Below are 27,620 nucleotides of genomic sequence, written 5' to 3'. Positions count from 1 at the left end.
CATAGAGAGCAACAGTTGTAAGAGAAAATTCATTTTGCTGGGGAGTTAGTGCCAACAGGTGGTAGAGGGTGAGAAGAGGTGTGTTACTGATCAAGGAATTTACCAGAGAAGTGTATATCATTAGCATGCACATGGAAACTGGTTTAACATGGCTTATTTTTCTTGTTTCATAGAAGGGCTGTGGCTTTGTGATGTTGCCCTAATTGAGGGAAAGGGGCCTTTTGCAAGTCTTTGACAAGTATTCCATAGTAGCACCTCCTGCTTTCACTGCTAAAATAACAACCTTTACCCATATCCACCCTGATGTTATTATTCCCATGGCAAGGAACCAGCTGCCCTACTTATAAATGGAAATGAAAGTCATATATAGCAGTCTGTGAAACAGCTAAAGTCCCCACGCTACTAACTATAAGGTTTGTACTGCAGTCACAACAAGTAATAAGCATCATAGTAATGTGAGTGTTTCGGCGATCTGTGCTAAGTGAGGGTTGAAATTATTATTCCTTTGAAAATTAGAAGTGTGAGATCTCAGCGCCGTCTGTGCTCTACTCAATATGTGTTATAACCAAACAATCAAAAAAACAAAACCTCAAAATATGTATAAGTGTAAACATCCGATTCTATGAAATTTTGGATAATGCTGTATATCCCCAACTTTACCTGTTATGGGTATGGTTCAATTTCATATATGAAAAGCTGTTTAACAGTGCTTATAATACATCCATAAACAAATGTAGCATGACCCCCATGGGGGCTGCTTGGTAATTGCACTTCCTCCGCACTCCCTGGACCCTGAGGTAACTCCAACCCGCTAGGCACTATTGGTTCAGACATATTAATGTAATGATATCTGTGACACTTAGGTATCAGTATATTAGTTTACAGAATTCAAACAAGAGGTTAACAAATATACGTTCAAAACAACTGGACAAGCAACAAAGGAATATGAGGGGATTTTGATTCCCTGGGTTCCAAACGTAAATATGGAACCCAAGACACAAAACCCAAGAATGACAATATAGCAAGTTGTGAATAGATATATGAATATCTAAATATATGTATCAGTTATTAAAAGATTTGTGAGAGCGACTGCCAGACAAATCTATCTAATTGACTGTTTATAGCTGGGACTTATTTGTGTAACTCAGCAATGTCAGTATATCAATGCAAATGTATTTTAACCTCCAATCTAGCAAATAAAATAATGCACTCTAACACTTTAGGGGGCCCCCTTTAGGAATAAATTACTAGAGTCACTGTCCTAGCAAGGCCTTGCAATTCTTGGCCGGCAGCTGGAGCTCTGGTCATTTATGTAAATGACATTTGTAATCCACAGGAAAAGGGGTATAAGTGGTTCTGCTTTAAATACGATCAGTGTGTGTGTAATTTTAAATATACTTGAGGTTCTCCAAATTGCCATGCACTACAGTATCTCAGATGTGTCCACTGGCACCCGTCTCAGCCCTTTGGGGTTCTCCCTCTCGTGCTGCGTCACAGACTCTCTCTCTGCACTCACGGTAGTTGGGCCTTTCTCACCCAACTCCGCACCGCTTACGCTCCACTGGCCTCCGCACAGGGCTAGTCACCTCACCGTGACCCCCGCTGTCTCTGGGATGCTCTCTCTCTCTCTCAGCTCAGGCCTCAGCCTCCGGTCGCTCTGCTCACAACAACAGTCCTGCTCCTCTCTTAGTACCTCCGCTCTCTACGAGGTTCCCGAAGCAAGAGAGCGCACATCCGACTCCGCCCTCTATTTATCTTCTCTCCCATAATCCTCCATGGATTCCTCGGCTCCCTGGGAGTGTAGTTTAGCCAGTTCCATCCTGCATAGTCTTTATACTTCTTCAAACTAGACCCCCCATAATCCAACTCGCCCCTCTCATAGGAGAAACCCGTACTAGTCACAATTCTTAAAGGAACAATACCCCGGCTTAAATTATACCAAAACACCACTTCTTCACCTGGCTACACAAAAAAATCACAATAGTATGAATATAAAATAATTTCATGAGTTCATAAAGTGTTGTATATCTTCTGTGCCAAGGTATGTTTGCAATCCGTGCAATAACATGTAATGGCAATGGTGAAGGTGCCGTGCTCCCCTTCCTCTTGTGCCCTCACTCACCGACTACCATAAAGAATATCGCCTGTAGTAAGAATCCTAGGGGTTTCTGTCAGATGGTTTCTCAGATGTTCCTCGTATCTCCCAAGGTTGTACGTTATCATAGGGGGAAGATTAAAAGATCATGGCATAATACCATTTTAAATTTAAAAAGCTTTTATTAATATAAAATGCACAATCACAAAATGTATTCTTGTTGAAAACATGAAAAAATATACCGCAATGGCCATGGTTTGCATTTGTGTCCCAATACCAGCATTTGACGTCACCGGAAGTCCTGTCCCCTAATGCATTTTTCTCCACCCTGGAAGTGTCAACAGAGATTGGAGTTTCCGGTGGTGGGTGGATCTTTATATTGTGATGAACACTTCCAGTACTCCCACCACCCTTCCCACTACACCTTATCCTAACTTTTGCCTGCCCCCTACGTGACTACAACAAGAGATTTGGGAACAATATTCCCCCACAGATCTATCTCTACATGAACAATGTATGCCATTTTCATACAATATTAGAGGTGCATTTGATCAATCCCTTCCCTCCACTTGCATCCTGTACTGATTGTTTTTTATATAACCAAATATTTAATTACTTTATTAAAAAAACAAATATAAGAAATATGTAATAATTAAAAGTAAATTTATAAAAATATAATTGAGTATGTATATATATATATATATAGAAGCATAATGGAAATAGAAACCTATATTACCATGATGCTACTTTTAACTGTATGTTCTGATAAATATTATGATCTCTAAAAATGATGTAAGAAGCAGTTAATGTCTTTTTCCACATTTAAACCTGCAGGCATCATAGATCTCAACTTATGTATTCAAAATGTCTCATTTTGTGATACTGCCTGTTTTTTAATTTTACCTCGCCAATAAACTTCAGTTTTATCTATGGGCCATACCTTAAATTGTCTGGGGTTTCGATTATGATATTTTATAAAATGCTCTGAAACGCTGTGATATTTAAAGCCTTCCTAAATATTATTCAGATGTTCTCTCAACTGGATTCTTAATTCTCTGGTGGTTCTACCTACGTACTGTAATCCGCACGTACATTCAAACATTTCTCCCGTTTGTTTTGAATGAAATTGTGAAGTTTTTCTATTGCTCCTGCATGTTATACATCTTCCACATCTGATAAAAACAGTTTGATCTAAAAACGTTACTGTTTTTTTAGGAGGATCTGGAACACTTTTGACCAATCTATTTTTGAGGGTGGGTGGGCATCTACATATGAACTGTGGATGTTTGGAGATAGATCTGTGGGTGGATATTGTTCCCAAATCTCTTGTTGTAGTCACGTAGGGGGCAGGTGGAAGTTAGGATAAGGTGTAGTGGGATGGGTGGTGGGAGTACTGGGAATGTTCATGACAATTTAAAGATCCACCCACCACCGGAAACTCCAACCTCTGTTGACGCTTCCAGGGTGGGGCGAAATGCATTAGGTGACGGGACTGTCGATGACGTCAAATCCTGGTATTGGGACACAAATGCAAACCACGGCCATTGCGGTATATTTCAACAAGAATACATTTTGTGATTTTGCATTTTATATTAATAAAAGCTTCAATTTAAAATGGTATTATGCCATGATCTTTTATTTTTCCTTATATGATAACGTACAACCTGGGGAGATATGAGGAACATCTGAGAAACCATTTGACAGAAACCCCTAGGATTCTTACTATAGGCGATATTCTTTATGGGAGTCGGTGAGTGAGGGCACAAGAGGAGGGGGAGCACGGCACCTTCACTAATGCCTTTACATGTTATTGCATGGATTGCACTTTTAAACATACCTTGGCACAGAAGATATACAGCACTTTATGAACCTATGAAATTATTTTATATTCATACTATTGTGATTTCTTTGTTTACCTGAGAAGTTTTATGGATGTATTACCACTGTTAAACAGTTTTTCATATATGAAATTGAACCATAACCATAGCAGGTAAAGTTGGGAATATATACCATCACCCAAAATTTCATAGAATTGGATGTTTAAAGTTAGGCCCCTTTCACACTTGTGCAAACTAAAAGTCACACGATTTTGCTGTGATTATTTTACAGTAATTTTTTTGACGCAATTTTGATTGGACTTGAAGCAATGCCTATGTCTATGGACCTCAAAACGCATCAAAGCGGACCAAAGTAGTACAGGGACTACTTTGAAGCCGTTGCAACTTGAAGTCACAAAGCTATGAACGGTACTTATTGGAAATCATGGAGTACGACTTGTCATGCGACTTTGCAGTCCCAAATCGCAGGACAAGTCGCACAAGTGTGAAAGGGGCCTTATATATATTTTGAGGTTTTTTTTTTTGATTGTTTGGTTATAACACATATTGAGTAGAACACAGACAGCGCTGGGATCTCACACTTCCAATAAGCTTTATACTTGTGCAAAGTATCATTGGCTGCCTTCTAGCATCATGAAAATATACTAAGCCATTTAAAAGAAAACTCCATTTTATCAGAAAATTGTATATAATGCATGCAATTGCAACACAAGTTTGTTTGTAATGCAAATTAATACATTTCATCTTTCCATTTCAATCTTCAGTCAGTATGTTTTTGCAAGATTGCTAGAAATCAAAGGCATCGCTGGAGGCACCCTGTACATTCTGTGCCTAACAATAGCTGAACTCTAATTTCTTGGTTATATGATTGGATCACTGCTTTTTTAGCAATTATTAATTATTAGAACACCGTGGGGAGAGTTTACTAAAACCGGAGAGTGCAAAATCTGGTGCAGCTTTGCATAGAAACCGATCAACTTCCAGGTTTTTTTTGTCAAAGCTTAATTGAACAAGATGAAGTTAGAAGCAGATTGGCTTCCATGCACAGCTGCACCAGATTTTGCACTCTACAATTTTAGTAAATCAACCCTCATATAGGAGTGTGCAGGGGGTGTGCCTGAGCATGCCCTAATCACTGCATATTGTGCCAATTCCCCCTATTGCCTGGGCTTCTTCCCTGTGTTGCACTCCCAGAATGGAGAGTCGGAGGAGGGGCTAATAAATATGGGATTTACTGACCCCTTCCTTTTCTAAATAAACACAGTGAACACAGTCACTCACTGTGTTCATTCATAACTGAAGCATAGTTAACTGTGCCCAAGGTAACTTGTGCCCAAGTAAACTTGTCCCCAAGGCCCGGAGGTGGTGTGGGGACAGTGGAAGAAGGGGAAGATCAGAGAAGACAGGATCAAACAGCCTTTTTACACAATGCTCAGGATTAACCCCTTAGGCGCCACAGTGAGTATAACAAGCATGCTTTACTGCATATACAGACTGATTTTACTGTTATGGGTTTAGTAACACTTTAAAGCAGGGATCTCCAAACTACGGCCCTCCAGTTGTTGTGGAACTACACATCCCATGAGGCATTGTAAACTCTGACATTCACATGAACAACTGGAGGGTCAAAGTTTGGAGACCCCCGCTTTAAAGTAAAATGCCTTGGTCAAAAACCATAGTGAAGGGGCAGCAATACTTTGATGATTGTATACTTCTCATACTGGTCTATAATTTAGCTCCCTGTGAAGTGTAATAAAACTTGGTCGGGTTACAGTAGTGTCCCTCCCTTCTCTGCCCATCACAGATTTTTGGCAGGTAGACTGCGGCATGAAGTGGATCATTCCTGGTTGACCAAGTTTTCGGGCATGCTTAATGTGGAAAGTGAATTTCCACATGTGTCAGGTGAGGAAGAGCTTGTATTCATTGACAGTTATTTCTGACAAAGCTGCTTTTTTCTCCACATAAGTCAATAAGAAAATACAAATGGCCCCAAGCAGATCAGAAATCAGAAGCAGCTCAGAAGGAACTCAGAAGCATCTCAAATGCAAGGTTGTAAGGCTCCTTTCACACGGCCGCTCCGCTGCTTTCCGTGTGTCCGCAAATCATCCTATTTTTTTGCGGATGATTTACGGACATCAATGTAAGTGAATGGCACTGCGGATGTCAGCGGAATACCATCCGCTGACATCCGATTTTCCTCCTTTCAGTTCTGTTCAGTTTTTTGGAACGGAACAGAACCCCATTTTTCCATCCGTGTAAAAAACGGAAAGGAAGGAAAATCGGATGTCAGCGGTGTCATCCGCTGACATCCGCAATGCCATATACTTACATTATGTCCGCATATCATCCGCAAACGCATGGGATGATATGCGGGCACACGGAGCGGATGACACAAATGTCATCCGCTCCGTGGAAAAAAAAAAAAAAATCCCGCAGTGGACTACAGCAGCGGAGCGGCCGTGTGAAAGGAGCCTTAAGTTAATATGACTTTATTATATTGTAATAAACATCTTATGGCATAAATTACACTTAAAAATTTACACAAATGCCAACAATATCTAATTTTAAGTAAGTGATAACTCATTAAAGTCTGACTTTTTTCAAATGTTATGCTGTTGCAATATATAGATATAGAACTTCTGCAAGCATGCCTGAACAAGCCCACTTTATTACAAATCAAATGTGACATTATGTAGAATCTTCAGCAGATAACAAACCATCCCAGTGCTGCCACAGCCCAGTTCCTATTTATAGCTAGATTTATAAACCAGATTTTCGAGATCAAAACTTCATTGAAAAATTGTTAATTGCAAAAAAGATGATCTAAAACAATGCATATGCACAAATGCATCCTCTTCCGTCCTCTTCGGACCCACGTTGCAGGGGCCGCAGCGTCATCCCTGCACAGCTTCTGGGCATGCCCAGAAGCTGTTTAGCAAGGTATGACGCGCCTGAACCGGAACTGACGTCGGGGCCGGTGCAGGCGCATTGATTCCTGGGAGCGATGACGTTCAGCTCCCAGGAATCATTGCAAAGCGGAAGTGATGGCGCGGGCCGCGCAGCCGATGGAGGAAGTGGAAGAAAGGTGAGTATATTTTTCTGCAATTACAAGGTAAGTAAAAAAAAAAATCGTAACTTCCCATTTCTTTTTCAGGTGACAAATAGGAAGTGGATGGCCCAAAATCGACTATGTTGATTTTGTGGCCGAAACCCCGCTTTAATGTTGAGTTTCACCCAAAAGTGGAACTTCCGCTTAAGGACTCCTTATTTTTCCTTACCATTTTTCTTGGGGGAGGGGGGCGGGAACCTTTTTTTGACAGGTACCCGCTCCCACTTCCGCTCAGCCGCCTAAGCGGCTCGAGCAGAAGTTCTCCTCTCCCCCTCCCTCCTGTCACGTCATAGGTCCCAGAAGATTGCCTGGCCATTCAGGACATGAAGTGTGACTCATCCATGCGCAAAGCACACCTAGCTGTGAGAATGGAGAGGGAGAGAACCGAGGCTTGGGGAGGCCGCATCGCTGGGTCGTAGGACAGGTAAGTTTGTTTTTATCAAAAGTCAGCAGGTACACTTTTTGTAGCTGTTGACTTTTAGGCCTCATGCACACTGGGCATTATCAAAACTTCAGTAGAAAGCTGAAGCTGTAGAAGGCGTTTTTCAGATTTTTTGCAGTAGCGTTTTTCAGCGTTTTTTAGCTGTTTTCAGCTGAAGCATTTTTTTGGGTTTTTTTAAACAAAACTGTACTCGCACAAAAGTTTATGGCTCAAAAAAGTTTATAACGTTGAATAGCTGCATTTTTTGGCATTTTTCAGCATTTTTTTTTTTTTTTTTTAGCTTTTATCAGAATTAGAGCGTTTTTACAGCTGAAATACGCCTCCTAAAATCCACTAGTTCTGAGGGTTTTTTTACAGCCTCAAAACGTCCCTGCCAAAACTGCTGATAACAGCCTGTGTGTGCATGGACACATAGGATAGCATGCTGGGGAGTTTACTGGATGTCGAAAAAAACGTCTGACGCTAAAAACAGCCGCTGTAAAAACGTCCAGTGTGCATGAGGCCTAAAAAAACACAAAAACAGCAGGAACTTCACTTTAAGAAAGGTTAATAACAACCACCCACAAAACAATTCTTGTATATAATGAAATGTGACATGTCTTATACCAATACAGAAAATATGATTACAACTTTTTTAAAATCAAAAAACAATTTAAAAATTCATCATTACATTACTAAAATATCCTGAAGTAAGTACCCTTAGAAGTTGTCACCAGGGTGATGAGTCTTTATGGCTCTCTGTGACTCCTAGAGATTGATGGAGATTGATTCTTATCCCTGGAGCACATTCTCAATATATGACTATGGAAAATCCATTGGAAGAATGCACTTTAACCACTTTACCACTAGAGCATTTTGCTGTCTTACGTCTGGGCCACTTTTTGCGATTCGGTCATGACAATTGCGCGGTCATGCAACGCCGTACCCAAACAAAATTTAGGTCCTTTTTTTCCCACAAACAGAGCTTTCTTTTGGTGGTGTTTGATCACCTGTGCGATTTTTACTTTTTGCGCTATAAACAAGAAAATAGCGTTTATTTTGAAAAAATAACAATATTTTTAACATTTTTTTATATGAAATTCCCCCCAAAAAAGATGTAAAAACCAATTTTTTTTTAAATTTTTGGCCAATTTGTTTTCTGCTACCCATGTTTGGTAAAAAAAATCGCAATAAGCGTATTTTGATTGGTTTGCGCAAAAGTTATTGCGTTTACTAACTAAGGGAAAAATGTATGTCATTTTTGGTGTTTTTTTTTTTAGCGAGTAATGGCAGCGATCTGCGATTTTTTTTGCGGGACTGCGACATTGCGGCGGACAGATCGGACCCTTGACTGACATTTTTTACACTTTTGGGGGTACCAGTGACATTACTGCAGTAATCAGTGCTATAAATATGCACTGTTACTGTAAAAATGACACTGGCAGGGAAGGGGTTAATTTTATTGGAGAGGGAGGGGTTAATGTATGCCTGGTGCTTACTAACGTGTGGGGGGGGGGGGGGTGACTGAGTGAGCCAGGGACAGATCGGATGTTCAGCTATGCTGAACACTCCGATCTGTCACTCCCTGTCACTTAGGAGATCCGCCCGCTCTGTTTACACAGGCGGGCGGATCTCCAAACTGGATTCACCAACGATCGGGGCAGAGCAGCGGCGATCGCTGCCGCTCCTCCCCTGGCCCGACTCCCGCTGTGAATGTAGGCGAGCGCCGCCTACAGGGGGAGGAGTCTAGCGACGTAGGTCTACGTCGTCAGACCTACAAGAGCCACTTTGCTGCAGTAGCAGCACAGTGGCTAGTGTTAAAGTGGTTAAAAAGGGAAACCGGGACATTTTGCCCTACCTGTCACATCAGGATTGGGGTTTGGCTATGAGGAACTGGATCTTAAATTATTATAGTCCAATATCAGTGAACTGCATCTGGTTAATAGAGTTCAATTGCTCTGGTTAGGTAGATCTCACCAGCAAGGACATTCTGGTTGGAAAGCTATGTAATGCACATTTGCAAGCAGGTCCTTTTCATCAGGGCTACAATAGATACAATTGCAGCACTAATGAAGAAATACTTACTAGATTCTTGGCACTTGAATCATCCACTTCATGTTGGGAGTGTAGACTCTGTGCTTATTGAACCAACTGGAAAGTTTTGTCCATTCTTCTGGGGAGCGTCCATAGATTGAGAGTCGAGGTTCAGCATACTGGTATTTAGCATCTTCTAAATCTGATCCCACTTCCTAGAAAAACAATGTTTATTGGAAGGATTAGGCTTCAAAATATGTAACAGTGTATTCATTGGTTATTCTTCACATTTAAAAGGTCACTTTATGCAAATTATATCATTTTTATAACTTGATGCTAATAAAAGAGGTTTTAAAAATACTTGTAAAAAATATAAAAAAAATGTTTCCGGAGATTATCAAAACAGAATATCTTTAAATTCAAGATGGCATGCCAGGGACAATTATTTTTCTTGTAAAATGTGTTTTATTAAATTTTAACAAGTTATACAAGCAGATTCAGATGCAACAATGAAGAAGTAACATCAAAAAGTACGGTTATGGAAACAGCTTCAGTATACAGAATAATATAATGTATATCATACAGTTCAAAAGTAGACATAGTGGTTAGGAAAACTCGTTCTTAAAAAAAATTGTTGAGGATGGAGGGACAATTATTTTTCAACCCATAGCTAGCTTTCTCTGCAATAACCCCATGGAACTTAACAGCGAACTCCACTGAAGTCTATGGGGGGAAGGGGAGGCTAATCTTGCCTCTACATTTTGGACATTTTCAAGACTAAAAGGTAAACTTTTGTCAAAAATAAGAGCAAGGGGACATGGGGACTGCAATAAGGGGCAGCTATCATAGAATTGAAAAAAAAAAATGCTAAATACTATACAGTATCAAAGAACAAAAAAAAGTATTTGAGGATTGAGGATTCTTGTAATGCGCCCTAAAGAGTGACATGGAAAAAACACCAAACACCAATTAGGTGCTTGAGAGATACCTTTAGGCTGTATGCAGCCTGTGGTATTTTCACAGACAGACAGCGATTTTTTAGTTTTTACATTTAGCTTGACCTAAATAATACAGCAGGACCCCCAATCAAATTCATTTCAACCTTAAAAAAATACTTTTTAGGTAGTTTTCAGACACCTGATTTTTTATCAAATTTTAGGAAGGCTGCATTGACCAGTTGAAGAAGCAGCCACAACAGCTATAGGAAAGTTTACTCTTAAAATGATTGTAAAGTCTCATTTTTGTTTCTTTTTAAATAACAAACATGTTATATTTACCTCATCTGTGCAGTTGGTTTTGCACAAAGCAGCCTGGATCGTCCTCTTCTTAGGTCCCTCTTCGCAGCTCCTTGCCCCTCCATCCTGTCTTTTGCCCCCACAGCAAGCAGCTTGCTATGGGGGCACCAAAGCCGAGCTTCAGCTCCGTTTATCCATTCAGACATGGAGCTGCCATTCCGACCCACACCCTCTCTCTCCTGATTGGCTAACTGACTTAGATTGACAGCCGCGAGAGCCAATGGTGCCGCTGCTGTGTCTCAGCCTATTAGGAGTGAGAGTCCCGAATGGCTGAGGGACTCGTGGACATCGCAGGACAGAGATGGGGCTCAGGTAAGTATTAGGGAGGCTGAGGGGGGCTGCTGCTCACAGAAGGCTTTTTATCTTAATGCATAGAATGAATTAAGATAAAAAAACCTTCTACCCTTACAACTCCTTTAAATTTTCATTAAACCCACATCACTAAAAATTGTCAGTACATGCTGTATTACATACTCACTCAGTCACTATGACATTTGTTTCCTGAATTCTACAAAAAAAACTGGTTGATCCTGCTGGTCACTGTCCCTCCCTCCTTGTGTGTGTATCCACTGCAGCCTGAGATTATGTAGACCAGCCATTGCCGCATCTGCTGAGCATGCTTTAGTTTCAGTTCCCTTCCAAGCTATTCTTTTTTTTTTCCTTTTTCTTATCTGTGTAGTCCAAATGTTTACAGAATCATACATGTGGGTGTATACATTCCAAATAAACGACAGCCCACTCTCTCCCTCCTTCTTCATATGCCCACTAAACAACTAAACACAACAGGGGCAGAATATTACATGTTAAATGCTGGAGGCTTCATCTCCCTGTAATTCTTAGCACAATTAAAACAATAGACAATGACTGGAGGGGAGTGTGAAACAGGCTGTGATTGGCAGAACTTCCTCCTAGATAAATACCTACGTGATGTTTTGGCACAAAAATAATAAATATTTAAGTTAAAATACATTTTTGTATGTCAATTTAAAGCATTTATTTGTTTCCCAGCAAATGGGTTGGGAAAAAGTTGGGTCACAATAAAGCTTTATATTGATTAAGAAAAAGGTACTGTACTTAGATGACTTTTAGCCATCAACTTTTTACACTTGGCCAGGGACACAACTGTTCAAAGACCCAAAAGTCCTTTTTAGGACCGATTTTTTCTGTGTGCCAGCTGTTTTTTGCTGACTACCCCTCCTCTCTCCCCAATCTCTGCAGTCTTTTTTGCTGGTTTTCGGTTTCTTTCTTCTTCATGTTTCAGTTTATTTTCTTCCTTTTTTTAAATATTTTTTCTGTAGTAGTAAAGTGGCTGACAAAAACGTTCTCCTCTTCCTCTTCCCAGGCACAGAGCACTCAGTTTTCTACAAGTGCTGCTAAATGTCCCTCTTTACTCCTCCTCCTTTTCTTATAACCCCAACATAGTCCTACAAACTAGCCATGAGGAGTCAGTGGTACCATTTCATCAAATAATCCCTGACTTCTTTCAAAAGGATGATTTTGGTCATGCACGAATATTCCTCCATTCAGATATTGAGAATGAGGAAGATAGAGCCATGACCATAGGAGAGGAGGGTACAGAAACACAGTAGTCAGGGGGATATCAGGAAGGGAGGAAAAAGAGGCGGTGATGTTCCAGCAGCTGGTAGTGGGCCCCAGCAATAATGAGGGAGTATGTTGTGAGGTGGCATAACGTCCATGGGTGCCACCGACTGGAGAGGAAGAACATTCTGAGGGATAGGAAGAATAGCAATGAGATAGAATCATGTCAAGGGCTCTGGCAGCTCACAGAGGACTGTATAGGGTAGCCACCCTAATCCATCTGGAAGCCACTGATATTCCCAGAACTGGTCCAAAGACATGTTTTAACATGTCTTTTGGTGGAGAGGTAAAAAAAAATTCCCCTAATCCCAGCTTGGCAAAACTGCTGGCTTTGCAGTTGCTCCCATTCTGGCTCATGGAATCAGTCCCCCTGCAAAAGTTTATGACTTGTGCTACATCACAGTGTCAGGTACCCATCAACCATTATTTTCCCTGGAAGGCCATTTCTGTCTTCCACCAGCATGTAAAACATAACATTTCTGTGTCACTGAACCACTCTGCCAGTGGCAGGGTACACATGACCGACCAAGGACATGTGGTCCAAATAGCATGGTAAGTGATGCTACATATTGTTCATGGCACACTGGGATCTTCTGGCTGCTGGGAAGGATGCAGGATGGGGCACACTGCTCGAGCTGGTGATATCACCATGTATCTTGTCTAATGGTAACAGTGTAGTTACCTGTACTCCCTCCTTCTCACTAGCCTCATCATCCAACTCCTTGGAACCAGAAGTTCTCTCCAAGTGCCCAGAGCCCAGAGGTGCTGGCTGTTCTTTAGGCCCAGACTGAGAGGTGACTGACCTGACTCATCTTCAAGCAGGCAATGTAGTGTGTGACAACGGCACTAATCTGCTAGCTGCCCTTCATCTTTGAACAATCACACATATAGCTTTCTTCTCTCTACCCTCTAGTCCTCCTCTCCTTTCTCCATTGTTTCTTCCTCCTTCTTTACAATCACTTTAATTAACTTTACAGTCTGGCTGTAGCTGTGTAGCAGTAGATAAAGAGATAGGAGGGAGGTTTGGGTGGAGGAAGGTCCCTACTGTGAATGCAAGGTCACTCGTGTCATTGGTTGCTAGGATGCCATCAGTCCTAGAAACCAATGACACAGAACAGAGAAGGAAAATCAGCGCTGGAGACTTGACTTAGGGGAGGTGTTTAAGGTTGGAGGGCAGGGGCAAAGCAGAGACTATACGCAAAAGCTGAAGGTCAGGTAAAAGCTTGTAGCGAGCTGCATGTGCTATAGTTTGGAGACCCCTGCATAAGCAATAACATGATTTTGCAACACTGTAATAAAAAAAATAATAATAAGGCCTACCTTAATGATAGTAGCAAAATATTCCCCATCAATGAAGTTTTCTGTTTTCAGGTACAGGTCTCGTAATTCGCTGGCACCTACTGGGTTATATTTGGCATTAAACTTGTCAAAGCGCTGGAATGTTTGTCTTCCCTGAAGAAAAATAGGCAAGAATTATTATCAAGATTTTCACTGCTGTCTATTTATCCACTAGGGAGATCCACTCTCTTTTTGTTCTGATGACCATTCTTTATGCAAAAAGAACTGAAGGAAAATCCCAAATTTCACTCACCAGAGCAAAAAGGGTGGAAAATCAGGGACACCAGTTCCTATGACAACTCTCATAACTCTCAAGTCGTGAGACTCTCAAATGGGACATTTGTTTAATTCTGAAAAATTTTCACTCATTTCCTGTTGCATTTCAAGGATAGAAAATGAAGGAAAATCTCCCCAGCGAGACACAGGCTACAAAAATTAACCTTAATGGGGTTTTAACCCTTCCCTACCCTATTTAAAACTTTAAAAAGTTTTGGGTTTACATACAATTTATACAGTTATCCTCTAATGATCCCTCACCCTTTTCCCAGTACTGGCCCAAAGTCTTATGCCCCATACACACGTGCAGATTATCTGCAGACTTTTGTCTGCAGACTTACCATTTCTATGTAGTGCAAGGGCCTGCCGGATTGCATACAAATTGAAAATGTTTAGGTTTGACCTCATATTATATGGTTTTGGTAAGTCTGCAGACAAAAGTCTGCAGATAATCTGCATGTGTGTATGGGGCATTATACCCACCTGTCCTTAGCTCTAGCCAGATCTTGCCTGTGTGGCCACCTGGAAGCCACATGACTTCTACTGCAAAATTTCCTGGCTGTTCATTCCTATTAAGAGGCTGTCAATCACTGGGACGCATAACGGATGGCCTCTCTAAAGGGGTTTAACCCATTCCTTAATTATTGAAAAGCTAAATAAAGTTTGGCTTTACATACACTTTAACAGTTATCCTTTAACTTTACCCCCAATCAACCAAGTAGACAGATCTGGCAGAAGAGAAGACAGATAAGTACATTTGTGTGGTGCTGAGGCGGTGTTAAATGACTACAAAAAGTACACTTATTTTCTAAAGTAAAGCTACAGTGTTTTTTTTTTTTTTTTCAGCCAGCACTTAAAATAAAAAGATATGATGGATTAGATAGATACAGTGCCTTGCGAATGTATTCGGCCCCCTTGAACTTTGCGACCTTTTGCAACATTTCAGGTTTCAAACATAAAGATATAAAACTGTAATTTTTGTGAAGAATCAACAACAAGTGGGACACGATCATGAAGTGGAACGAAATGTATTGGATATTTCAAACTTTTTTAATAAATAAAAAACTGAAAAATTGAGCGTGCAAAATTATTCAGCCCCCTTAAGGTAATACTTTGTAGCGCCACCTTTTGCTGCGATTACAGCTGTAAGTCGCTTGGGGTATGTCTCTATCAGTTTTGCACATCAAAAGACTGACATTTTTGCCCATTCCACCTTGCAAAACAGCTCGAGCTCAGTGAGCTTGGATGGAGAGCGTTTGTGAACAGCAGTTTTCAGTTCTTTCCACAGATTCTCGATTGGATTCAGGTCTGGACTTTGACTTGGCCATTCTAACACCTGGATATGTTTATTTGTGAACCATTCCATTGTAGATTTTGCTTTATGTTTTGGATCATTGTCTTGTTGGAAGACAAATCTCCGTCCCAGTCTCAGTTCTTTTGCAGACTCCATCAGGTTTTCTTCCAGAATGGTCCTGTATTTGGCTCCATCCATCTTCCCATCAATTTTAACCATCTTCCCTGTCCCTGCTGAAGAAAAGCAGGCCCAAACCATGATGCTGCCACCACTATGTTTGACAGTGGGGATGGTGTGTTCAGGGTGATGAGCTGTGTTGCTTTTACGCCAAACATAACGTTTTGCATTGTTGCCAAAAAGTTTGATTTTGGTTTCATCTGACCAGAGCACCTTCTTCCACATGTTTGGTGTGTCTCCCAGGTGGCTTGTGGCAAACTTTAAATGACACTTTTTATGGATATCTTTAAGAAATGGCTTTCTTCTTGCCACTCTTCCATAAAGGCCAGATTTGTGCAGGACAGAGTCTCCCACCTCAGCTGTAGATCTCTGCAGTTCATCCAGAGTGATCATGGGCCTCTTGGCTGCATCGCTGATCAGTCTTCTCCTTGTATGAGCTGAAAGTTTAGAGGGACGGCCAGGTCTTCGTAGATTTGCAGTGGTCTGATACTCCTTCCATTTCAATATTATCGCTTGCACAGTGCTCCTTGAGACGTTTAAAGCTTGGGAAATCTTTTTGTATCCAAATCCGGCTTTAAACTTCTCCACAACAGTATCTCGGACCTGCCTGGTGTGTTCCTTTGTTCTTCATGATGCTCTCTGTGCTTTAAACAGACCTCTGAGACTATCACAGTGCAGGTGCATTTATACGGAGACTTGATTACACACAGGTGGATTCTATTTATCATCATTAGTCATTTGGGTCAACATTGGATCATTCAGAGATCCTCACTGAACTTCTGGAGAGAGTTTGCTGCACTGAAAGTAAAGGGGCTGAATAATTTTGCACGCCCAATTTTTCAGTTTTTTATTTGTTAACAAAGTTTGAACTATCCAATAAATTTTGTTCCACTTCATGATTGTGTCCCACTTGTTGTTGATTCTTCACAAAAAATTACAGTTTTATATCTTTATATTTGAAGCCTGAAATGTGGCAAAAGGTCGCAAAGTTCAAGGGGGCCGAATACTTTTGCAAGGCACTGTAAGTAGGCAGATATATTGACAATGTAAGAGAGACAAACTCAACTGGGAATGAGACAGAGGCACACAGGAACAGTCCAACAGGTTTGCCCTACACTTATATTTAAGTCAGCAAAAAAAAAAAAAAACAATTTACATGCAGGAGGGCTTGGTACAGCAGTTCAATAGCATAAAACAACCGTTTGCTCACTTGAGCCACAAACTAGATTTAGGTCAGTTCCCGACTAACAGGGTGCCCCTTACTGGGCTCCCCAAAATAAACAAGCATCACTTGTACCCTCTTAGGCCCCTTTCACACATACGGTCCGATCAGATCCGCCTGTCAGTTTTTCAGATCGGATGCCTCATGTGTTTTTCAGATCGGATGCCCCATGCATCCCTATGGGGCAGCGGATGTCATCGGAGACATGTCCGCTGACATCCGATCCTATCCGTTAAATTTGGACGGATGGAAATCCTATTTTCAATCCGTCTGGCGGATTGGATCGGATGAGAATGGACAGGCGGTCCGTTCTCATCCGATTCCCCCATAGAGGACAGCGGGGATCTGACACCTCCGTCTCCGCTCTGTGTCCGCTATCATCCGCCTGCTCAGCGGGGATCGGCGGATCGATCACCTGCTGAGCAGAGCGGATCCTGTCGCTGGAGCAGACCGTGTGAAAGGGGCCTTAGGTGTACTTTTATGAACGGGTGAATTTTTTTCTCTGTTGGCTTCTCTGCAGTTCTCCGGGGAAAATGATCACCTCTGGCACCCTTTTTATGAAGCGGAGAACTTCAGTTCTCCCAGGGTGATCAGAGGAGAAGTGTTTTCTCTGAGATCTGTGTAGAAGTCAATGGAGCGCCTGTAATCTCGTGAGACAAAGCGAGATTACAGTAGTATGAAAATCCCTGGCGCGCTTTAACAAGCAGTGATAAATTATCACTGCTGAGTACACGATCCCCACTAAGGTTAATAAATAATAGTCCCCTTACATATATATATATATATATATATATATATATATATATATATATACACACACATACATACATTATATATATATATATATACACACATTAAATATATATCTACATGTATGTGTGTATATATGTACATGTATATATACATAAATATGGCAGGGGGACATGATTACTGTGTTGGGGGGTCTGAACGAGGAAGAAGGAAGTCCATAATCTTCCTTTTTCCCCCTCAGTTCTCCCCCGATTCTGTCTTCACTCCCGCTTCACAAGCTCCAGGCTGGTGAACCCGGGAGTGTGAATTCTGACCCAGATCGCCAGTGAAGTGCGGGGATCGCAGCTTCATAACCTGGCTGTTTCTGTGTCAGTCAATGGCAGATTCCCGTGTGAAGAGATGATCAGCGAAGAACATGTTCTCCGCTGATCATTTCTGTTTCAGGATCACTGTTTGCAGGATCACTACTCATCTCCGTTTCATAAAAGGACACCTTAGTGTTTTGTCAGCATCCAGCCTTTTCACGCAGCAGCAGACTCCCAGAGAAAGTGAAAAAGAGAGCCCTGTTCATCAGTCAGCCCACATATACAGTATAAAAGTTTGTGCATGGCTGACACAATAAAATTAGGTCTGGCAACCAGGTAAAATATGGACCTAGGAATGGAGAATTTATCCCATCCAAAGCTTTAGAAAGTCTTCAGGCTCCAGGACCCAGAACAAAACTTAATATTCTGAGAAAACAAAAGTTTTCTTTCCCACCACATTACCAATAAACCCCATATTCCCTCACCAAATACACACCATCTAGAATCCTGCCAGCCAGTGGCTCATGATAGATAGACAGACAGACAGACAGACAGACAGTATAATTACAGAACATTAGAAGTTTGAATTTAAAAAAAAAATAGACAGAATTGTCTAAACTCATGTGCAAGAGCATAGCCTTTAACCTTTAGATAGATGAAGCTTAACTAAAATACTTACAGCATGGACATCTAGAGAATCTACTGTGAGGTCATAGGGGTGAAGGTTCAACTTTTCAAACACCTGTTTTAAGGTCAGCTGAGTTCCCTTTGCATTGTGCACTACACGGTCTGCATCTATCCTGTATGACTTCTTGATGAAACGTAGAAGGTGCTTCTGGTTCATGCAAGCTGCAGCATGGATGTGAGTGTCAACCTTATAAGAGGTAAATGGCAATCAGTGGAATTAAAATAGCAATCCTTTTTTCCAACTATGACTTTGTTCATATGTATACAGTGTATTTACACAAGCAACGTTATGTAAAAAAGCATTTGGAAACTGTTAAAATGAATAAACTTCTAACAATTTGCAAACTGCAGCTATTCAGGAGCACAGCGGGTTTTCATTCTGTCCGCACCTTTTTTTTTTTTTTTTAATACTTGGTTTTGAATAGTTATTAATCCTACTAAATACTGCTATTCCAGACTAAGGCCCCTTTCATACTTGTGCGACTTCAAAGTCGCGCGATTTTACCACGACTTTGTTGCCGCGATTTTGACGCGAGTTTGAGTGGGCTTATAATGTCTTTTCCTCAAAACGCATCAAAATCATGCCAAAAGTAGTGCAGGGACTACTTTGAAGTCGGTACGACTTCAAGTCGCACAGATGTGAATGGGGCTCATTGGAAATAACGGAGAACGACTTGTCATGCTATTTTGCAGTCCCAAATCGCATGACAAGTCGCACAAGTGAATGGGGCCTAAAGCCGGATACACACTATGCAACTTTTGCTGTTTGATTTCCTTTAGATTTACCTTCAACTATGTAGCACAAGGCCCTGCCTGATTGCAAACAAAATGTAAGGGTTTAGGTATGACCTCATATTATATGGTTTTGGTAAATCTAAAGACAATTGTATAGTGTGTATCCAGCTTTAAGCTGGCTATACACTGCTCAAAATTTGAGCTTTAAGCAAGCTTTTTCCCTGATTCAGACCTCCTCATCTGCGCTTCCACTGCCCTGATGCAGTAGCTCTGATTATTCATGAGTGTATATATAAAGTATTGTACGTGTTTCTTCACTTTGTGCATGTATGTGTCACCTTCAGAAAGGAGACCATTATCCGATCCGATCCTGTCCGTCAAATCAGGACGGATGGAAACCCTATTTTCTATCCGTCTGGCGGATCAGATCAGATGAGAATGGACAGGCGGTCCATTCTCAAACGATTCCCCCATAGAGGTCAGCGGGGATCTGACAGCTCCGTCTCCGCACACAGAGCGGAGAAGGAGCTATCATCCGCCTGCTCAGTGGGGATGGCGGATCGATCCCCCGCTGAGCAGAGCGGACTCCGTCAGCAGAGCGGACCATGTGAAAGGGGACTTAGTTGTTAAAATATAAACTTTTTTTTTTTTTTACTGTTGGATAGAGTGGAGTGGGAATTATCAGTTTTAATTTCTGTCCTGTTTACCATCATCACTGAAAGTGAAAGTTTGGCTATAGGACAAGAAGTGAAGAAAAATCTCTGCAATGGGACACAGATGGCGAAAAAAAATCTGACAGGGATTATAACCCTCCCTTACTCTATCTTCTATCTACTTTAACCACTTGCCGACCGCCTACAGCAGATATACTGTGGCAGACTGGTTCGGCTGCACTAACCGACGTATGGGTATGTCGGTTCGTAGGAGCGCTCCTGGGGGCGTGCGCCCGCCTCCATTAGGAAGCAGGAAAGCCGGTCCACAGGGGCTAGCGACCGCGATTGCCGCCGGACACCACCGCGTTTACTCCCCACTGAGAGAGAACGGCGGTCTGCTGTTGTAAACACAGCAGACCGTTCTCTCTAGAATGAACACAGAGCACCTGTGATCCTCCTATTTAGGATCTCAGGTCTCTGTGTTGATTCCACAAGTTCCTCCCCCCATACAGTTAGAAAACACTCCCCTAGGCTCACACCTAACCCTTTGATCACCCCTGGAGTTAACCCCTTCCCTGCCAGTATCATTATTACAGTAACAGTGCATATTTTTAGCACTGATTACTGTAGCAATGTCACTGGTCCCCCCAAAAGTGTAAAGAATGTCAGTAAGGGGTCCGTTCTGTCCGCCGCAATGTCGCAGTACCACTAAAAATCGCAGATCGCCGCCATTACTAGTAAAAAAATAAATAAATAAAAATGACATAAATCTTTCCCCTAGTTTGTAGACGCGATAACTTTTACGCAAACCAATCAAAATACGCTTATTGGGATTTTTTTTTTACCAAAAATATGTAGCAGAATACAAACTGGCCAAAAATGATAAAAAAAATTGATTTTTCATTTTTTTTTTTATTGGGAATGATACAGTATATAGCAGAATGTGAAAAAAATATTGTTTTTTTTTTTTTCAGAACTGTCACCATTTTTTTGTTTATAGCGCAAAAAAATTAAATCGCACAGGTGATCAAATACCACCAAAAGAAAGCTCTATTTGTGGGGAAAAAAAGGAAATCAATTTTATTTGGGTACAGAGTCACATGACCGCGCAATTGTTTGTTAAAGTAGCGCAGTGCCGAAGCGCAAAACATGGCCCGGTCATTAAGGGGGCAAATGCTTCCGGTCCAAAAGTGGTTAAGGTGCAGGCTGGGAAGCCAACCGGCACATTCTTAACAACTGATGAGTCATCAGCTGTCAGCAGGGTTCCCCGCTGACAGCTAAATGTAAAAAGAAGAATTGCCAACAATAAAAAAAAACAGGGAAAAAATGAAGTGGGTGGTGTTCCCCCCCTAATCCATACCAGGCCCTTTAGATCTGGTATGGGTTTCAAAGGGAACCCCATGCTAATTTTTCCAGATTTTGCCGCAACATCTAAAAGACAAACAGGATAACATCTCATCTGGGTTGTTTGAACATTACAAAACATCCCCAAGTCACCATAATGCTATCAGCTCAACAGCAGTAATGTGATGTCTTATGCCTCGTACACACGCAACGATTATCGGCCGACCGATCGGCCGTCTTTTGTCCACAGTTGTGTTTTGTTGGTTGGAATGTGCCTAGACTGCACACGAATTTTCTCGGCCAACAAAAATCAACTTCAGAAGTGATGTCATGTGCTGGTTTACTTTCCGTGTGTTTTTTCTTCTCTGAGCATGCCCAGTCTTGCTCATCAGATATTTGTCTGCCGAAATCTGTACTGACTGACCGAAAATCAGCCGTTCTGTTGACGGCCAACAAAAATTTTATAGCCTGCACACCAGATTTTATTCGGCCGAAAAGTCGGAGTCGGTTGTCGAAAGCATTATACTAACAAGTTGAAAATCGGCCGATCGGACGTTGGCCGAAGATTCACGGCCAACTATCGACGCGTGTGTACGGGGCATTAGTTTTGCGAAAACATATGTATCAATGTGGACAGATTGCAGTGCAAGTAAAGGGGTTAAATTAATATTAAGGTTCTAATATTCTGGACAGTGGGGTTTACTATATAAGCACTGTTAAAAACATTACCTTTCTGCAATTGTAGAAATCTCGATGTGGGTTATTTTTTAACTCCTTCAGTTCTTCCATGTCATTCAGCATTTCATGGACTTTGTACTTAGATGACAAAAATTTAAGACGTCGATGGCTGTAGGTCTTACTGCAGTCAAACACATATGTGTAATGATATTAGATTATAGAAAAAAACTGGTCCAAGCAAACATTTTTATAGTTCCAATGGGAGATCTGTTTAGATCTCTGTTTATCACGCATTACCAACATGCCTTAGTTTATGAAGTTAGAGGCCTTCTGCTAAGCCTGATCTTCTAAACCAGACAAGCTGAAGAATTTGTTGTCCCTGCCCTGTCTGCTCTAAGGTCATTGGGATACTTTAGAAGCCCAATGTCTGTGTTTAACCTCACCATTCACAGATTAAGAGAAGGACTACATTGTGTCTGTTGATTGGGACCCCATATATGTTTTTTCACAAAAGGGATTCATGTCATTGTATATACAAACAGTGCTTAGTATAGTTATTGTTGTACATGTTTCATTTAAAATTCATCCTTTGACATATTTTAACTTGTATTTGAGGTTTTGTGGTTCTTAAAATTTACAACAAAAACTGGAAAATGTTCTAGTCTAGTCATAGTCTAATGTCACCTGGAATCACTTAAAAGTTGTTTCTCTGCCCTCTCCGGCACTGGCGATACTAAATTTTGGCACTGATCGGTTCACACATGATTGCCGTATTGTAACCCATATTTTACTAGCCGCTAGGGGTCTCATAACTAGACAATGGAAGTCTAATGCACAGGGCAGCCATCAGAAAATTGTGGGCCCCTTACACAGCTTTAGGCCTGGGCCCCCCAGGGCCCGTCCAATGGCCGTCCCACTGGTGATACTACTGAGTCCTTCAGTTCATCCACTTTTTTTTAACACTTTTACAACTTAATATATGAAAATGAATCCAATTCAGCAAAGAGGCACCCCAATATAATCAGCAAAGTGATGGCCCAATCCAGCAAAGAGACACTCCAATCCAGAAAAGAGAAGGCCCTATATATTCTGCAATGAGACATCCCAACCCAGCAATGAGACATCCCAATCCAGAAATGAGACATCCCAATCCAGCAAAGAGACATCCCAATCCAGCAAAGAGACAGACCCATATATTCAGCAAAGAGACATTCCAATCCAGAAAAAAGACATCCCACCGGCTGCATTGGCTCACTCTGTGGCTGCCCTGCTCTAGCAATTGCTAATTACTACAGCAGCAACAACTCAGACTCATTGGTTGGGGCCTGGGCGGTTGGGCCCCTAGGTACGTCCGGGCCCCTTACATGTGTATGGCCTGTCCCCCCCTGATGGCAGCCCTGCTAATGCAGCACCTAATGTTTCAGAGGTCATTACTATAGTAAAAACGAATCATTCCTTTGAAAGGTTGTTAGCATATAAGTATGGGGGTAAATGCTCATTTGATCAACATTGGAGTTTATGGAACACCTGGATTATCAATCACTAATGATATGACAATATACTATTACGCATTGTGTGTATACTGTTTTCTACTGATAGATTAATATAATATACCATATCTTTATATATTTTAATTCATTATCTTTTTATATATCTTTCTTTCATCCCTTCTTTCTTTCTTTCTTTCTTTCTTTCTTTCTTTCTTTCTTTCATCCCTTCTTTCTTTCTTTCTTTCACCCCTTCTTTTTTTTTTCGTCCCTTCTTTCTTTTATCCCTTCTTTCTTTTTTCTTTCGTCCTTTCTTTCTTTCTCTTTCTTTCGTCCTTTCTTTCTTTCTTCGTTTCCTTCATCCCTTCTTTCTTTTCTTCATCCCATCTTTCTTTCCTTCATCCCTTCTTTCTTTCATCCCTACTTTTTTTTCTCTTTCTTTCTTTCTTTCTTTCTTTCTTTCTTTCTTTCTTTCTTTCTTTCTTTCTTTCTTTCTCTCTTTCTTTCTCTCTTTCTTTCTCTCTTTCTTTCTTTCTTTCTTTCTTTCTTTCTTTCTTTCTTTCTTTCTTTCTTTCTTTCTTTCTTTCTCTCTTTCTTTCTCTCTTTCTTTCTTTCTTTCTTTCTTTCTTTCTTTCTTTCTTTCTTTCCTTTCCCTTAAGTTACTCTGATTGATTAAAATTGTTACATTCTATGTTAATCTAATTGCATTATTCTCGCTTAATTTTGGAATGATAAATTACATGATTGAAAACATTTCATGTTTCATATTTCTTATTTTGTCCACATTTTGCTGTAATGCTGCATTTCTACTGATAACCTTCAATAAAAACCATTGATAGAAAAGTTGTTTCTGACAGTTGCCTAAAATCATCTTGACCAAAGAACAAAATGAATGTTTTACCTTTGGCAAAGCTTACTAGTTGAGAAACTTCAACATTGTTCCCCTAAGCTGAACAAGAGAGCACGAACTGCACTTCCCATCAAATCATCACCGGAAAGTTTTTTTTTTCTTTTAGCTAAAGAGTGACATCTCTGACTCATGTGCATGTCATTCTGTAGTATCTTGACATCTAGTGGCAGTTTTGGGTCACTGCAACCTGTTTACTAATGTGATTTAGATTCTTCTTCTGTCCTCTCATCCAGTTCAGAACTAGTTAGTTTAGTCTTAGCTAGACCCCCCCACTTCCATGTTCCCTCACTCGGAGTTAGTTATTGACAGAGACTGGGCACAAGAAAATCATTGTCCTTTTACACTTAAAAAAACTGGAAAAACACCCTCTGTACTACCATTAGCTGAAATAAAATTGTACACAAAAGAATATAAGTGGTTGGGGGGGGGGGGGCAAGAAGCCTTCCTCCTTTACTTAATGGATTTATTGGCACCAGCAGGCACGCATATTTAAACAGCGGGGACATAGCTTTACGCCACCCCTACTGAGGAAGTCCACACCCTAGGACGTAACACGTATGGAGGGAGGAAAGCAAGTGTCTACGTCGGGGGTCTTCAAACTATGGCCCTCCAGGTGTTCAGGAACTACAATTCCCATCATACCTAGTCATATCTGTGAATGTCAGAGTTTTACAATGCCTCATGGTATGTGCAGTTCCGCAACAGCTGGAGGGCCGTAGTTTGAGGATCCCTGGTCTACGTCATCCCCCGGCCATTTCTAACTACACGGCGGCAAGCCGAAACTAATGTAGGAGCCTTATCCAGCTAGGACGGCTCAAGTGCCATTTTCTGTAAATGTAATCACGTTTTTAATAAGTTAATAAAAAATGTTATTATACGGAGAGCACTAGTGCTGTTTATTTTGTTTCATATGCCATCTGCCCTTGAGCACATTTAAGATGCAGGGAGTCGATTCAAGAAAAAAGGAAAGATAACATGCCATACAAACCTGACTATATCCCTTAAAGGGCAACAGCCTGTTATGACTGATAAAACAGGAGTCATGGCGTGAGGTGAGCAGCTAGAGAGCACTGGTGGAGGACTGCACGAGCACTTTCTGAGTCTTGTTTACTTCATTTGCACAGAGGGGGAAGGTTTTTGGATTATTTTGGAATATTTGGACACTTAGTATTAGGCATACTACTTTTGATAACTTATGCACATATATAAAATGTATTTGTTATGCACTTGCACTTTAGTTCTTGTATGAACTAGTGCGTTTAGATTTCTTTCAATTTATATCAATATTTGGTATAGAGGTTAATATTGTGGTGTGAAGTATTCACATTGATATTTATATTTTGCACTTGCACTTTATGTTTGATAGGGGTGTTGCGCTGCACTTTGTTCGGTTTAGGATTTTTAAGTTATGCGAAAGCACTTTATGTTTCTTAGCAGCAACTTACCTTAATAAATGAATCACATTCACTGCAGAGATAGGAGGTTGCGCTGATTAACCACTTAAGAAACGCCCCAAATACATTTACTGAGGCAGGAAGGCCCTTAAGTGCAAAATCATGTTCCTGTACGTGATTTTGTAGATGGGCTCTTGGGGGAACGCGCTCCCGCTTTGATTGGACACAGTGGAAGCCAATCAGCGGGTCCGGCTGCTGCGATGGCCATCGGCCACCAGCAATGATTTAGGAGAATGACAGTAAGGCGGTCTGCCCATGTAAACAAGGCAGACGGCTGTTCTGTCAGACAGAAGAGAGAGATCTTCTGTTCCTAATAATCAGGAAACACAGATCTCTCTCTTCATGCAGTCAGTTAATTCCCCCCACAGTTAGAAAGCACTCCCTAGAAGCCCACTTAACCCCTTGATCACTCCTGATGTTAACTGCGTCCCTGCCAGTGTCATTAAGACAGTAATAGTGCATATTTTTAGCACTGATCACTGTATTGGTGTCTCTGGTCCCCAAAAAGTGTCACTTAGTCCGTCAGATTTGTCCGCCGCAATGTCGCAGTCCCGCTAAAAATTGCTGATCGCCGCCATTACTAATAAAAACAATTTAAAAAAAGTCCCATAAATCTATATCTTAGTTTGTAAACGCTATAACTTTTGCACAAGCCAATCAATATAAGCTTTTTGGGATTTTTTTTTACCAAAAATACGTAGCAGAATACTAATTGGCCTAAACTGATAAAGAAATTTAGATTTTTTCAAATTATTTATTGGATGTGTTTTATAGCAGAATGTAAAAAATATTATTATTTTTTTCCTTTCAAAATTGTCAGTATGCTTTTGTTTTTAGCGCAAAAAATAAAAACCGCAGTGGTGATCAAATACGACAAAAAGAAAGCTCTATTTGTGGGGGAAAAAGTATATCAATTTTATTTGGGTACAACATTGCACGACCGCGCAATTGTCAGTTAAAGCAACGCAGTGCCATATTGCAAAAAAATGGCCTGGTCATTAAGGGGGCAAAACCTTCCAGAGCTGAAGTGGTTAACCTTGATTTTCACATCCTGTATTGTTACATTAACTAAAAAAAGAATATCCCTAACCAAGGCATAACTAAGTAGGATTTTCACGGCACCACGCCATTAAAATGTATAAAAATCCAATATTTTTATTAATGCAAAATTTTAAAAGACAGTCTAATAAAAGTCATCAAAAGAAGAGTAAAAAACCTTATTTTGGGAACTTTTAATAGGCTGTTTTTTAAACTTTGTATTAATAAAGATATTGAATTTTTATACTTATATGGTGTGCTACCATGAAAATCCTACTTAGTTATGCCTTGGTTAAGCTCCATTCACACCAATGCGTTTTTTCATGCTTTTTGAAGAAATGCAGGAACATTTTTTTAAGGAACACATTCACATCAATGCATTTTTGTGCCTCTGATTTTTTGGAAAGGGTCGGGGACTTATTTAAACGCAAAAGGGTGCTTTTTTTTGCTTTTTTTTCGTTCAATAGACTTAAACAAATGTTCCAAAAAAAAAAAGAAAAATGCATATCGGGTAAAATCGCAGCGTAATCACTGTAAAAAATATGGAAAGCACTACAGAAACGCTCAGAAGCAACATGCATAGGTGTAAATCGAGTCTTAGGGATGTTTTTTTTTTTTTTTTTAGTTGAAGTAAAATTGTATTGGATTCAACTTCTGTGTTTTGAAGAGCTAAGCTGCCTGTTGATGGTGCCAAGTCAGCAGGTCACCATATTGTCTGTACATTTAAAACTAAACAGTGCTTGAGCATAATTTTCCACTTTTTGTCCCTATTTTGGAGTGACAGTCATTCATTTTAAATCCCCTAATCAGGACTAGTTTTCTGTTCAAATAAAATAGTTACTTTTTTTAGATATTCAATTTTGTGAGGTGCACTTACAAGA

The 27,620-nt window shown here is 40.7% G+C and overlaps 1 protein-coding gene across 1 annotated transcript in view; it reads right to left on the bottom strand.

Moving 5' to 3' along the window:
• The window catches only part of AMPD1 (adenosine monophosphate deaminase 1), a 126,390-nt gene that overhangs the window by 40,600 nt on the left and 58,170 nt on the right, over nt 1-27,620 (bottom strand). Inside the window, exons 6-9 of the mRNA XM_082246209.1 lie at nt 21,902-22,031; nt 18,433-18,627; nt 13,712-13,843; nt 9,549-9,712 (exon numbers count right to left, since the gene is read on the bottom strand). Of these exons, the coding sequence (XP_082102335.1) occupies nt 9,549-9,712; nt 13,712-13,843; nt 18,433-18,627; nt 21,902-22,031 (621 nt within the window). The remainder of the gene's footprint in view (nt 1-9,548; nt 9,713-13,711; nt 13,844-18,432; nt 18,628-21,901; nt 22,032-27,620) is intronic.

This window comes from Pelophylax lessonae (genome assembly GCF_965119305.1).
Source record: "Pelophylax lessonae genome assembly, chromosome: 2".
Classification (NCBI taxonomy): Eukaryota; Metazoa; Chordata; class Amphibia; order Anura; family Ranidae; genus Pelophylax; species Pelophylax lessonae.
This window is presented reverse-complemented; position numbering and strand designations above follow the sequence as displayed.